This window comes from Sinohyriopsis cumingii, chromosome 5 (assembly GCF_028554795.1).
Source record: "Sinohyriopsis cumingii isolate HCF-2022 chromosome 5, ASM2855479v2, whole genome shotgun sequence".
NCBI classification, from domain to species: Eukaryota; Metazoa; Mollusca; class Bivalvia; order Unionida; family Unionidae; genus Sinohyriopsis; species Sinohyriopsis cumingii.
The window spans coordinates 66,083,834-66,098,905 of record NC_142965.1 but is presented as its reverse complement, the minus strand read 5'-3'; the positions used below and the strand labels follow the sequence as shown (position 1 = coordinate 66,098,905).

Genomic DNA, 15,072 nt, shown 5'->3' with positions numbered 1-15,072 from the left:
AGACCTTTACAATGAAAATACGGACTAAGTTAGACCTTTGTAATGTACATGCAAGTTCGTTAAACCTTAATACTGTAGATGGAGACTACGTTAAGCCTTTACAGTGTTGATAGAGACTACGCTAAATAGAGAGATAGATAGATAAATAAATAGATAGGTACATAGATAGATAGATAGATAGATAGACAGACAGACAGACAGACAGATAGATAGATAGATAGATAGATAGATAGATAGATAGATAGATACAGAGATAGATAGATAGATAGATAGACATATAGATAGATAGATAGGTAGATAGATAGATATAGGAGAACTTCAAGGCGATGAATTTATTTAATGAATGCATAAATAGCATATATGCTGCCACCAGTCTCTCTCGCACATAGCTTAATGTTTGTGTAGATAAAAACCGTCGGATGTTGTGCATGGGATGGATCAATAATGCAGAGGAAACAGTTAAATTAACCAAACTTTTCACCTTTGTATGTATCAGATTTTGAAAATCTTAGATTACAAATCGACCCTTTAATTACGTTTGGCGTTGTTATCTATTTAATTTATTACATGTCGAAACTTTAATTACTTTTGGCGTGTTATCTAATTAATTACAAGTCGACCCTTTAGTTACTTTTGGCGTGTTATCTATCTAATTAATTACAAAATCGATCCTTTAATTACTTTTGGCGTGTTATCTATCTAATTCATCTGAAGGAATATTTACTTCTTGTGAAGTAAATTCATATCCCATAACATTCAAGGTATGTAACTCTGTATATACAACACCTGAACGGTTATGAATGTACATTCAGGAGTGACGTTTCTGTATATTAATAGCGGCGTCAAGTTTCACGTTAGAACTGTTTTTAAAAAAAGATGTGATTATTTTCAAAACTTGATACGTACGAAGAGAATCGCTCTTTTAATGGGCAAAGTATATAACCAGTCAGTGGAATTTATTTACCTAACCGAATTAAATAAGACCTCCTATGAAAACACCTTCTTGTGGCATACTGAATGATATACAAATTTGCATCTCTCTCAAGACCATTACCACTGTCGTGTGGCCAAGTAGATTTTAACTTCACCTCGCAAGTAACGTATCAAGTTGCTTACAGGATCTAATAGTCAATCAGAACGTGATGATGAGCAAGATTTTCAATGACAGCGAAATTCAAACGAAAGGAATGGCAACCCGTTCACTTTTATATTTGAGATCAATGACAGCGAAATTCAAACGGAAGGAATGGCAACACATTCACTTTCATATTTGGGATCTGGCCTTAACTATTTCAACCCATTACGTCGTCTGACTTCGGCATACCTCCAATGCATAGCTTGACAGGTCCGTAGTGTTTGTTTACTGACATAAAACCACAATATATCCATTATAGAGACTGGTAACTTTGTTATATTGGAATCAATATGACACTGATAATAACATTTATTATATATTTAATTGTAAAATATAGAAAATACTGGCTGAACATTTTTCCTATTTTTGCTATTCATTTATTTTCACGTGTAAAAAGTATATTATTAACAAGTAAAAATACAAAATTTCCCATCATGAGATGCGACGCGTTATTGTGAGTACCTACAGAAGTTATCCTTGCAGCAAGGAATACGAGCACTTTGTGACCTAGAATAAACAAATCAAAAGTGGCATTCCTTTTAGGACTGGAAACACATTTTTGCCTGAAGCATTTGACTCAACGCCGTTTGCGACACTATGAAGTTATTTCTTCTGTACACGTTCAACAACAAAGTTATTATATAAAAAAAAAAAATATTAAAAACTGGCGTTATTTAATATATGGTTGGGATCTCGTTTCGTACGTCAAATTTGGTTAAATAGGTCAAAAATGTATTAAAAAATGTAATTTATTGCATACAATTATCTCATCATGCACGTCACGTTCTTTTAAATAGCTGATATTTTCACGATCAGTCTGTAATTTCGTTTAAAAGTGAAATGAAGTCGTGAAAAGGGTGGTGGTGGTGCTGATGTTAGTTAAGTCTTCTAAGCTTCGATTCAGGAGCAAGTTTGGTATCCAAACAAGAAAAATGTCTGTTTCTGCATAAATACCTGATATATGTCATCTTGTGGCTAAGACATTCACGTATATTGATCACACGATGAATTATATCCGGTATTAATGTAAAAAATAATAAAATATCCTGAATGTTTTATATATTCAATGGAACATTCCAAAACATGCATATCTTACACTTGTGCACACCCCTATGGTCTTAAATTAAGTAACAGATAAAAGCGAAAACCACACGTTTTGTACAATGCTACAAATAATTTATTTCCCAAGAATACAAAGTGAAAATTTAAAAAGAACTAAAAGTAGTATGAATTAAATCTCAAATAGTCCTAAAAGTTCTATCACAAGTCCAAGTGTATGAAGTTCAAATTTAATTGCAGCGGTATTCCAAATAAATTTTGATGTTGATGTGCCTGTAGTCTTGAATGTTCCAATGTGTCAATGGCCAAGAATATGGCAATGTGCTAACAGTCTTTTGATGCATCACAACAATACACTATTAAATGTCATTGCCTGCATTCACTATAATTGCAAATTAATGTTTTAGTCCAAGAATATTATTCAGCACTTTGTATTCCATTCAATACTAATCTGAATAAATAAATCCATCCAGATTTTAAAGGCAAGAATGAGTAATTTTTAGCTAAACAGTATTATATACCCCTTTATCTCATATTGGTCGCAATTGCCAGTCTCTGGAAATATTCTGTCAACTTAATGGGAAAATTCAATTCTGGAAGTTTTTAAGGTCATACTCAGGACATTATCTATCAATCAAATTGAATTAAACATGGTTACAATTAATAATGAGTTGCATGTATTTAATCCACAAACATAGAGAAATATTAGCTATGTAATATGTTGTTTAGAAATAAATGTCACTGGTCAGGTAGAACCTTAACTTGATTCTGAACAAGAGTCAAGTACAATATACAGATATACATAGCAAATAATCATGGGGAAAAGCCAGCAAACAATACTTATTAAACATACATAACACACTGTTGTTTACCTTCAATAAATATTGGAACGGTGTCTGGAATTTTTGTGTTGTTGAAAGCAAGTGCATGCCAGGGATCATTGGTACCACTAGGAAAGACGGCTTTGGTTAGCTGCATGTCAAATCCACCATAATACAAGTTTGTCTCCTGTGCACCCGTGTCAGCTGCACAGAAGTAATTATACCCAAACACCTGGGCACACTGTACACAGGAGTAGCTGGAAATAAATTGAATTCTTATAAATGGATGGATTCGTCAATCCAGCTAAAACTTTGCTGTGCGAGATTATCCACACCTTAGATATTTTCTTTTAAATGAGAAATAATGTTCATAAATTAAACAATGTGGATTTTGATTGTACGAGTTTATGTTGTGTTATAAACAAGTAGTAGCAGAGTCGAATCTAATAAAAGTTTTCAACAAACCATGGACGAATGTAATCAAATTACATATTGTATAGCTTAATGTGCAGTAACCGTCTTTTTTCTCAATTAACCCAAATTTTAATAATGCTTTTGTTATATTTCATAAACATGATAACGTTGAGGGTCTCATGCTACAGCTTCAAAGTAATAACCTAATAACCTATATCAAAATTAAGTTGAGATATGTGTGCAGATGCAAGGTACAAAATATACCACAGGATAGAAGAACAAAATCTAAACTGATGATGCTCATATTATTTAAGATAACTATATTATTTTATTCTTGTTATTTTGGTGTTGTTGCTGATCTTATTATTATTATTATTATTATTATTATCAGTTACTGATGTTGTAGTATTAGTTCTTGTATGGTTGTAGTAGCTGTTGTGGTTATAGTTGTTGTCATTCTTCTTCTTCTTTATCTTCTTTTTTCTGCCTTTTCTTCTTTTTCTTCTTCTTATCACCATCATCATCATCATCATGATTATTATTATTATTATTATTATTATTATCATCGTCATCATCATCGTTATTATGTTTGACAAGCTTTCATATGAAGGTGCTTATTTACTCGATTTAAATTCATAGTCTTCACTGAACAAAGAATGTATTATGATTCCTTAAGAAAGAAAACCCCAACATCTACTGTAGCATACAATTTCAAATTTGTGAAAAAGTTATTATTACTTAAAAGATGTACAAAGATATTGCACTTTAAAAAAGTACAAAGATATTGGAAAATACATATAAGTAGTTTTGTAAATATTCTGTGCAACGTTTCGTTTTTATCATAAACACTCTTTGCACTAGCGGATGTTATTTACTACTTTCATCAACTTCCTTTGTTTTACGGATAAACTAAAAAGAGATTTAGGAAAAACTTTTATGGTAAGTTTTTGTGGGCGAGTATTATGAAAATCAAAGTAGAAAAAATTAAAAGAACCTAACCATGAGTGAATGTATTAATAGCATAATTATGCAAGGGAGGTAACTATAAAAATAAGGCAAGAACATAACAGCAATTACCTCCCATGTGTAGATAAATAGACATGTATATATTATTGTCTCCACGATATAATCAAGCATAAGAATGTAATTATACTCGCAAAGCAAACAACATAAAGGGTATGATTTGTTACAAGAGATCAGGTATATGAGGCTTTTTTGAAGGCAATTACAAAACACATACAGATAATAAAAACAAAAGGAAGCGATGTAATTTATTATAGTATTATGTCTAATGAAAGTATTGTTTTGAAAATCAATATTTCGCACCTAAATGGCTCCCATTTACAGAAAATAAATATTTATTTTGATACAATAGGGGCTTCAGACAGATGATTTTCTTTCTGTGTGGATGCCCTTCTTGGGTATTCTTGGTTTAAGTCGATTGGATTCTTAAGCGAAGCATCCAGTAATATTCCTGTTTTTTCATGGTTTCGGAACTCCAGATGCTGTTGTTGGCAATTGCAATTTGCATCATGTCACTGACACTACGGCCATCGAAAGGGAATTGCTTTGCATCTGGACCTATGTTCAGCTTAATTGTCATCCGATCGGATCTGTGAAGATTTATCCTTTTGTATAGCTAAAATTCATCCAGATTTTTTCTTCATGTTGTCATGTCATTTCTATGTCATTGACATGTATGTATGTATGTATGTGTGTGTGTGTGTGTGTGTGTGTGTGTGTGTGTGTGTGTGTATGTATGTCGAACTTCACTTTCCACTAAACGATGAAGGACCCTTGATTCTCATAAATTTACACGGCAAAGATGGGAATTAATCGTGGACGATTTCTCTTTTCATAAATTTTATGCTTGTTAGCTTGATATCTATGTCGATTTTGTATGTGTATGTGTGTAGCTTGGCTTGCTATGTCTGTTTAATTTTTTATTTTGTAGGTAATTAAAATTTGCCTAATTGGTGTCTGATGGTAAAATATTTACTTGAAGCCCATGGTAAAGAAATCTCCAAACGGTTGATGATCGTACCAGTCCGTTGAGGGATACCAACCAAACTCCGTGCAAGACTGATATAGCCACTGGCGAACTATGTCAAAATAAACAAAGACAGCTCAGTGGTGACATGAATCTATTCCTATTTAAATATGATTGTTTTATGGATTTCTTTTTTCTCTCCATTTGCTAAATATCTATTATTCAGTAAATTCGGTATTTTGTAGGGTTTTTTTCTTCCAAGCTTTACGATTAAGTTTCTTACATGCTCTATAATTGTCTTCATTTTGTCTTTGAATTAATTGCATACTTTTTATTTTTTGTTGTTCAGCGAGGCAAAATTCGATATATAAATTTGAGATCCACAGCGAAATGTATCAGTTATGAAATTAATTTTCAATTTTGTACCAAGGCTTACAAATAAACTTTTCACACAAGCTGTGAGTTTTTCTGGAATATAATTCTTATATATTTTTCCCAAAATGTTTTCACTAGTTGTTTGATGATTCGAGCTAAGAAAGCATTGTTAATGAGTCTCCTTGCATGGATAGCCAGTGATGGTAGATAGAATGAAAAGTTTTGGCTTCAAAGCACAAAAATGTACTCGGTAGAGACGGATTCGAGATTACTCAATTACGCATGTTGACCCATTGATCGCCAACAAAACAAATATATGACTTACCTCCTTCTGCAACAGGGTCAGTCCATTCCGTTCGTTTTAAGTCCGTAATCAGTTTTTCAAACTTATAGTCAAGACATTTCTTGGAAAACAGATTAAGCACGACGGTGTTTACGAAAGCATATCTTTGAATTGGTGGCCCTCTACTTTCATCGCTCATGATGTCACAAAGAAATTCTATAGTGACAGTATTATCCTGTTCCTTCGAGCCCTACAATATTTATACTCTTTGCTAAATCGATTAAACTCAATCAATCAATCGATCAATCAATGGATTAATCAATCGATTAATTAATCAATCAACCAATCAATAAATCATATTGACATAAATAGATTATACGTAAATAAAGCTGGCAGCTTTCATAAACTTCTAGTGAAAAACGCATAAAACAGAAGGACAATGATCAAGAAGGCCCGAAAAAAATGTTTTATAAAAAATAGCCAGCGAAAATATCCTTTACAAGAAGTAGATATTATAGTCAACACACTACCAAGTTTCAAAACAATATTCTTTAAAATTTGTCACTCACAGTTAATAAGCCTGGATATTTTGAAATTTCTTTGAACATAAATATTGATATTTCTTGATTTAAAACTCTCCCCCCCCCCAACTGCATATCTAGTTTTTTTTAAAAAATTAAAATGAAATACCTTGAGGATTCTGTTCACCTTGTTGTACTGCGCAATGATTTCAAAGTTGTAAACTAAAGCATTGAAAAAAGCATACGTTTCTATGGTCTTGTCATGATCTATATGGTCACACAATCTGAAGAGAGAAAAAAATGGTTCAGCTTTCAGGACGTACACTGCAAATTACTTGTGATCAGTTATAGACGTTTTGCCATAGTTATGATATTAATGTAGCTATGATATTTATATAGCTATTATGTTAATATGGTCATGGTATTAGCATTAATATATCTAAGTATATTCATGTAAGTATTAGTATTACACGATGACAATAGAAAGTTCACACTAGAAAGAATTAATGAAGAAATCAGTAAAAATAACACCAAACGAAATGAGATTACTATCACTCCTCTCTTTTCCCTAATTTGTATCTCGACTTTAAATACTTTTAATTACCAGAGATATTCCTTTAAAAAATAGCATAAGATCCCGTAATTTAAAGAAAAATCCTACATTTTTCAAGGCACCGTCGATCATAAATGTTTACATTTTTATATATCTATGCAGCTGTGACCAAAAATCCGTAATGCTGTTTGCAAGCGGTTATATTATTATTCAAATGTTATCATAAGTCTCATAGTATCAAATGGTTTTTGATGGTCTCGTCAATACTCCCAGCACTGGCTGTTCAAAGGCGAAATGCAGTTTAAGCAGTAATGATCACAACGCTGGTTGTGGTGGTAATATGGTGCCACAAATAAATAACGCTGGTTGTGGTGGTAATATGGTGCCACAAATCAAATGAGTGAAAACTGCACATGGATACAAATTCCTTGCAAATAGATGCTACTGTTATTATTTTCATTATTATTATTATTATTATTATTATTGTAATTAATATCATTTTTATTATTAGTGTTGTTGTTGTTACTTGTTCAATGCTCTTGATATGAAAATAATGTAAATAGGTTAAGATTTAAAGCCGACTTTGTGCTTAGCTAATAAAAGAAATTGGTTATTAAGTTTTATTGCTAATCATGATCGTAATGTTGATATATATTTGATGTTGATATATTGTTTGTAAGTTTATTATAGACCATACTAACTGGAACATGTGATATTTGTTTATGTTGATATAAATTATTTTAAGTTTGATATTGGCGATGCTAACTGGAACATTTGAAACATTTTCTCTCGTTTGTCTGGTTGACCCCACCATTGCCATATCGTGACGATTGCTTCGTTCACGTTCTGGTTACACGTAGGGCTGGAAAGTCCCATTACGTCAGACACGACTGCAAGGTATTCTGCAATTAAGATTTTAGGAAAGTTTTATTCGTTTATTTTTCACACTCATCCTATATAAAAGAAAGTTCCTGACTCCCATCGCTACTAGATCTTCGTTTCAGAAATTGGGTCAAACCTGTCCTCTATGGAAACTATTCTCTTGTTAAAGTTATAGTCAAAGTCCAATCGGAAATTATTTTTACAAAAAACAAGAAACAAAAACCCACAAAAGACTCCAATAAAAACAAAAACCAACCCCATACCTTAAACAATCAACAACAATATTTTTTTTAAATGCACTCGAGTATTCGCTGGCTGATAAAACTCTGTAGCTCGAATGCTTTACTGTTCGAACACATAATGAATGGATGTACAATATGTGCCTGCTCTTCAGTGCTTTGACTGTTCCGTACCTTCATTGTTTTCACCTATTATTTGACTTCATGTTCCTTGCTGATTCACCCTCCTCATAACGACACTATTAGTATCATCATGGGATATTTGCATGCATCTTACTGACATAGGTCAAAGCGTTCTGTGTCCCATGATAGTACCCTTGAATAACACGCGAGCGTGTTATTTACGTAAATGCACAGGAGCCAGTGGTGAGCATCGGGTGAGAAAATCCACTAGCGAAGTTACTGTATGCCCCCTTCAGGCCAATTGACTATTATATATATATATATATATATATATATATATATATATATATATATATATATATATATATATATATATATATATATATATATATGAGCACAGTTAATCGATTTTCTCTGTTTGTAAACCAAGCACCTGGTTTGGGTAGCTAACGACCTAGGTTCCGTATCTCCTCACAAAGTCATCGGTGGTTGTCCATTTCAAGAACATATAATCTCGAACTCCTCCACGCCAATTATGTTATTCTCGATAGTTATTGAGTATAGTTTACTAATTGCACTGAGACTGTTTTTCTCACCCATGCGATAGAGAAATCTAGCTGTTTTACGAAACTTGCTTTTCTTATCTCAATCTAGTCATCTCAAACCAGTCGTCTCAGTCAAGGTGTCCACGCGCTCAGAACTACTTTTTTTTAAAAAAAGAAACCCTTGTTGTCTTCTGCTGTGCCTGGCGTAGTTGTGTTAAAATCAAACAACAACAACAACAATAAATAACAAAAATATAGTAACTTAAGGTAAATCCATCTATGAGAAGACATAATAGAAAAACATTTAGAGAAAAAAAGACACACACGCATGTGATTTCGAACTTTTTGGCATTATACTAGTTCGTTCCACACAGCATGGTCAGTTTTATCCTATATGACGGCCTAGCTCAGTACATTGTCAGGTCAGCGTCATTAAATGTAACTAAAGCTACGTAACTAGCTTTAAACACTTCGTGTGAAGAAAAAAATTATATACTGTTAGCGACATTTAATTACGCTGACCTGAAAAATGACTGCTACAGATAGGATAAAATTCTCAATGCTGTGTGCATGAACTATGACAGAAAACACTGATCCATGCACATAGACTATATACCTATATATTTAATAGCCTCCCATCTCTCTTAACAACTAGAAAAAAACTTAGTAACAGCCAGAAATGCGTTATGTCAAACATGCTTTATTCTAATTTTGCTAAGCCTCTCCATTGTGACTCAGCTGAATCAAAACTATACTTATATTATTTAATGACAAATAATGCACATACCAGCCAGAAGGAATCATTTATCTGTCAACACATTAATCAATAAGCAAATTTCTTGTAATAAATATTAACTATTTATTGTTAATTTCATATAACATCCATATAATAGATGTGATAATTCCTCAATACTATGCTACGTTTTATGTTGTTATCTTTTTTGGACTCATCCAAACAAGCTGTGTACTTCAGATAACACTTTCGCGCCACTGTCCTCATTAACATATTTGTTTTAATGCACCGCATGTAAATATTGGCGCGCGAGCTATATTGCACAAGTGAAAAATTCTGTTTTACCTTAAAGGAAATTACTGGGCGAGAAAAATATTCTATTTTGGTGTTTGGACCGAGAAAAGGAAATCCAAGTCGCGGGGTTACATTATATGTCTCCCCCTCGGCAAGCCTCGTGGGGAGACAAATAATGTAACCACTTGACTGGGATTGCCATGTCTCGGTCCCAGCCCTAACATAGATATGTGCCGCCGGGAGACACGTATTCGCGATGTATCTGTATCAAGATTGTTTTACCACCACCGCTAGTTGCACCGGCTACAATTGATCTCGCTCTAACAGCAATTCGATTTGTGTATCTATAATGGCGTTGTTATGGTCGTTCCGGTCACATTCAGAACAACGGTGGTTGCCGTAACGATTCTGCAAATATAATCCACAGCTACACTCATGGGTCTTGTGGTGGTTTCATCTTGTAGCTGTTTATCAATTTCGATTATTTTTTTTTCACGCTGGTAGCATTGAGGGGCTATCATTGCTCTTCTTGTAATAATTTGAACCTGAAGTATAACTGCTTGACCGGCTGGTCTCTTTCAGGTGCAAACATGCACATGTACGTCTAACCAATTATTCTTTTCTACAGGAACAAATATCATACAGTCATAGAAAATATATTTCGGGAGAAAATTTAAATTTTCAGCGATTGTGGTCCTTAGAGCCTGGCATTACGTTCAGATAAAACCCGACTGATTACGCCATAAATAAAAATATACCTATAATATTTAATGACCAATAATGCACTTACCAGCCAGAAGGAATCATTTATCCGTCAACACATTTATCTACAAGCAAATATGACCGTAGCACTTGTCATATTCCAAAACAGAAAAAAAGTCGAGGAGATTAAGGACAACCACTGTTTAATTCGCTTCTGAAACGATCGTTCCTGTCTTCGCCCAAAAACTATCACACAACAATAACAATTTTAGATTTTCTATTTTTCGTTTGGGTTAATGTTGGTGCTACATAGTCAACATGGAATGTAACTGGGTCGAGTTGTCCGCGAACTCGCTGTATATACATTTATAATTATCAATACCGCTTCGTCCGCAATATTTCATCCATATATCTGTATTCTTCTGTCCTTTCTAACATTAAGCGAACCTGCAGCCGGAAAATGTTTGAGTGGCTTGTCATTGAATCTAACATAAATGAAGCATCCTTTTATAACTTTAAGGGTATCATGATCATCTTCCGATGATTGAATTAGTAATTCTAATAGAGCACCAGGAGACTCCCATGTCATATCAGAAGTGTACACTTGAAGAAATAATAACTGGATCTATCAGCACCAAGTCTAACGAGACCACTGGAATAAAGCGCTTTATTATTTACATGTGGTAGATCATATGCCTGAAGTGCTGGTTCATCCACTGTTGAAGTTGCTGACAATATGAGTTAGAAACCAGGACCTTGATTACATTGATTTTTATATCCAGTTGAATTCGATTTGCATTCATTTCAAGTGGACTTTGATAAATGCAACCAGAGTATCTGATGTTAACAATTGCGTTAATTTCGACCCGGATTTTTTAGAACGCCTCGTCGCTACCAAATAACATCTTGAATGTTCACGCTATGCGTTTTCCAGTTTGATCTTGGAAAATCACGAGCTCGACCTGGTCGACATCAACAACAACCCAGCTAGCAAACCCAGACGAATCCACTTTTGTGGCAAAACTGCTAAGGTTCACATCAGCAATGAGTCGGATTGAGCAGATTCCATTCTATAAAGCTTACTTTCTAAGAGACAAAGTAACATAAAATTAGAAAATATATGGTTATGATAAACACTCAAGTGCACGTTATGTTTTAAAAACTCGATGTTCACATACTGACCAGTCCAGATGGGTTTACAGTGACAGAGGTGAATTAAACACTGGTTGCCCTCCATCGCCTCGATTAAAACATTCAACAACTTCAATTGATGTTGCAAGCCCATGAGAGTCAAAATACAATATATTAAGTAATGGCGAGGTCTTTTGATAGTCGTAACAGGTATACGAAGACTCTGAATGAAAGTACCCTGCGAATTGTCCCGGGCGGTCAGAAGCCTCTTCTTTTTATTCGTTTAGGAAACGAAAACAAGTATATTTTTTCGACTGACCTCTTTTTTCAGAGCCATTCCTGATGCAATTCTGACCGCCACTAATGCAGTCGCTATTGCAACTGTGGAATCCGCAGCCGCTAACAGCGCTGGAATCGCCGAGATTAACGGAACTATTCCACCGGTCTTTTGCATGTATGCCTCCTCTGACTATGACCGCTGTAATGTCCATGAGCTATTGTTTTGTTTGGCCATATTAAGCTGACCAAGTTGTGCTTGTATCAACCGCACGTCGACAATTCCGGTTAAATTTTGATTCCACATAGCTCTTAACAAAAAGTATATGTCAGTGTTTAATCAGGGTTTGTTATCGCCGTTTTCACATAGATATTGATCGACAATTGGGACGAATAACTACATTATTTTCAATTATGTTGTTCAATTATAACAACTACAGCAATAAAAGGTATTCCATAATCCGTCAATAACCCTTCTTCGACGATCTACACCCTTGAACAACAGCAGCTTATGCGAGATAATTACGTCTACAACCGCCAGAGACAGGGAAAGAGGTGGCGAATAGTTGGCGGTGACCTCAGTTACACGTGCATGAAAGTGCGGGATTACAGACAGTTGTACAGATCCAGGTGTTCCGAAGAGAAGTAATAAATTTAGTATAACTTAGCACAGTCATGCTGGGAAATCCTAGAACGACTACAGTTTGTGATATGAACGTGCAAAATGATTGTTTGTGATGTCCAGTAAAAATTTCTTATGCGGGTTGCAGATTACCGTTAATTCGCAACGACACTCCTAGCTGTGCAAATATAATACGATTAACAGTTTGTGAATCGTGCTCCAAAACTGCAGTTCTAAACGTTATAAATATATATCTTGGTGTTATGATATATTGATGGGCAATTGTTTGCCATGAAAAATAGTGCACTTTGTCTTCATAAAAGTCTGTTGAAAGCGTGTAAAATGACATTGGTGATCTGCTGACAGAATTTAGAAACAATAATAAATTAGTTTCTGCAGTGACAGAAGGGATAATTATAGGCATCCACAATGCATATTTGAATAACACCACATGCCAGAATTACCTCCATAACGCCAAAATGCATCAGTATCGTTAAATGTTAGGTATAGGTGACCTTATTTGGCTCCGATCCAAGCACTGCCTACATCTTTACAGAATCACGCACGCAAACGACATCGAGTCTCCATGCAGTGGGATCGATGCTATGCAAATTCAATATTGTAATTGTCACTGGCGCCAGTTGCAGAGGGCATCACTACATTTGCAACAGCGATTTCAACGTTTTCAATATTATCCAGGTTTTAACCTTCGTCCTTGTTAAACGTTAAAGAAGGGGCAACATATCTTGCATAATCGTCACTGTATCTGGCGAGGTTGAGAATGTTCGTAACAATATTAACATTGCTTAAAATGCTTCAATTTCCTTGTGATAAATGAAAGAATGTGCGCTGATGGGCACCGCCATGATATTATTGTTGACAAATACGACCGGTTTATCAGATGCGAAAATAGTATTGTTAGTTTGTATCAGTTAAGATCGATTTTCAAGAAGGTCTCAGATGGGAGAAAATACCGAAATGTATCATGTACCTACCTGTAAATCCATTCGACACCTTAGACTCCGAACCTTAGAAAAGTATGAACAATACTGAAAATATGTTGTGCTTCCATCTATCTTCAAAGGCGCGACTATGTCAAATGCAGGATCTGATGTTTCTTAATTACACGTTATCGGTTTTGACTAATACCTTTGAAGTCTATACCATTTGTGTACACGAATGCAATCCACTTTCCGAAGCCGGATTGGCAATCGTCGAATCGGTAATGCGTGTTTCAGCCACTTCAATTGTGACTCAACTGACTAGCTGGGTATTATTGCTGTTAGTGGAAGTGTAACTTTGGTGTTGCTTGAATACCTAATTGTCATAGTCTCAAATCGATCGAACCAATCGCAATGCTAGATTTCGAATCTGACCAGCAGCAACGGATTGATGCTATCAAAAGCTCACAATGTTACCTGTTTAAGGACAGGTCAAGCGCGTAAAGACAAAGCACAGAGCATCCTTGTTGAGCAGTAAACAATCCCCTGACAACATCGCCAGGGCCATTTCAGTCATATGTCATGTAAATGGGTTTTTGCGCTGGTATCACGTGTCTTCTTAGAATATGTATTGTATTAAATATAAGAGTGATCTCAAAAGCATAGATTTGTGTCAAGATCTCCCTGAGGAGATCTAACATATGATCGAACTGATCTACAAGGATAATATGAATATGTATCAACCGGGGATTAAAGCCAAGAATATACATAGACACCGCAGGAGTGATCGATATCAAATCACCCAGTTCTATGTTTGGTGCAAACCCAAACAGTATTAAAACTTGAGCAGATACATTTGCAGAAGCTCGAAGCTCCGCTTTCCTAACTACCACAGGTTAAATTGGTATTGCTTGTTGTAATTCTGGCAATGTCTGGCGCAATATGGTATCCCGTAAGATTTCATGTTATACACGAAACTCTTCGGACCAGCCAATAATTGTTCTTATTGATGACCGTGCGATGTTAACTGTCTACGGTGCAAAATTCAGTAAAGATGTACTCGTGTTCATCTGTGAAGTCTTTGCTGGTCACCAACTAAATTAACAGTCAAATTTCTTTATTGACTGTTTGAATATCCTACACACCTGCGGAAAGTTCAATATCATTCCAGGTACCTTCTTGACCGCCCTCTGCGAAATAACGAATGAATTGTTTTGCTGAAAGACAACCGAATGGTCGTGATGGGAAGACAACGATTTTATTAAAATCAATCCACATATAATTATTAAAGTATAGTCTTTATTATCCAGTGAACGTCTTGACTAGATATAATAAGGTTCCAATCCCTTTAGATGGAATTCGGCCTCGTATCCGCGGAAAGTCGAGCTGCGATCAAATAATGTTTTAATTGTTTTGAGCCGTGTATGTTAGCG

General features: G+C 34.8%; 1 protein-coding gene across 1 annotated transcript in view; it reads right to left on the bottom strand.

The window, feature by feature from the left end:
* Positions 1-15,072, bottom strand: part of LOC149799345 (putative serine protease K12H4.7) — a 31,867-nt gene that overhangs the window by 5,028 nt on the left and 11,767 nt on the right. The window contains exons 5-9 of the mRNA XM_089957060.1: positions 7,918-8,053; positions 6,768-6,882; positions 6,120-6,327; positions 5,429-5,531; positions 3,067-3,272 (exon numbers count right to left, since the gene is read on the bottom strand). Of these exons, the coding sequence (XP_089813186.1) occupies positions 3,067-3,272; positions 5,429-5,531; positions 6,120-6,327; positions 6,768-6,882; positions 7,918-8,053 (768 nt within the window). The remainder of the gene's footprint in view (positions 1-3,066; positions 3,273-5,428; positions 5,532-6,119; positions 6,328-6,767; positions 6,883-7,917; positions 8,054-15,072) is intronic.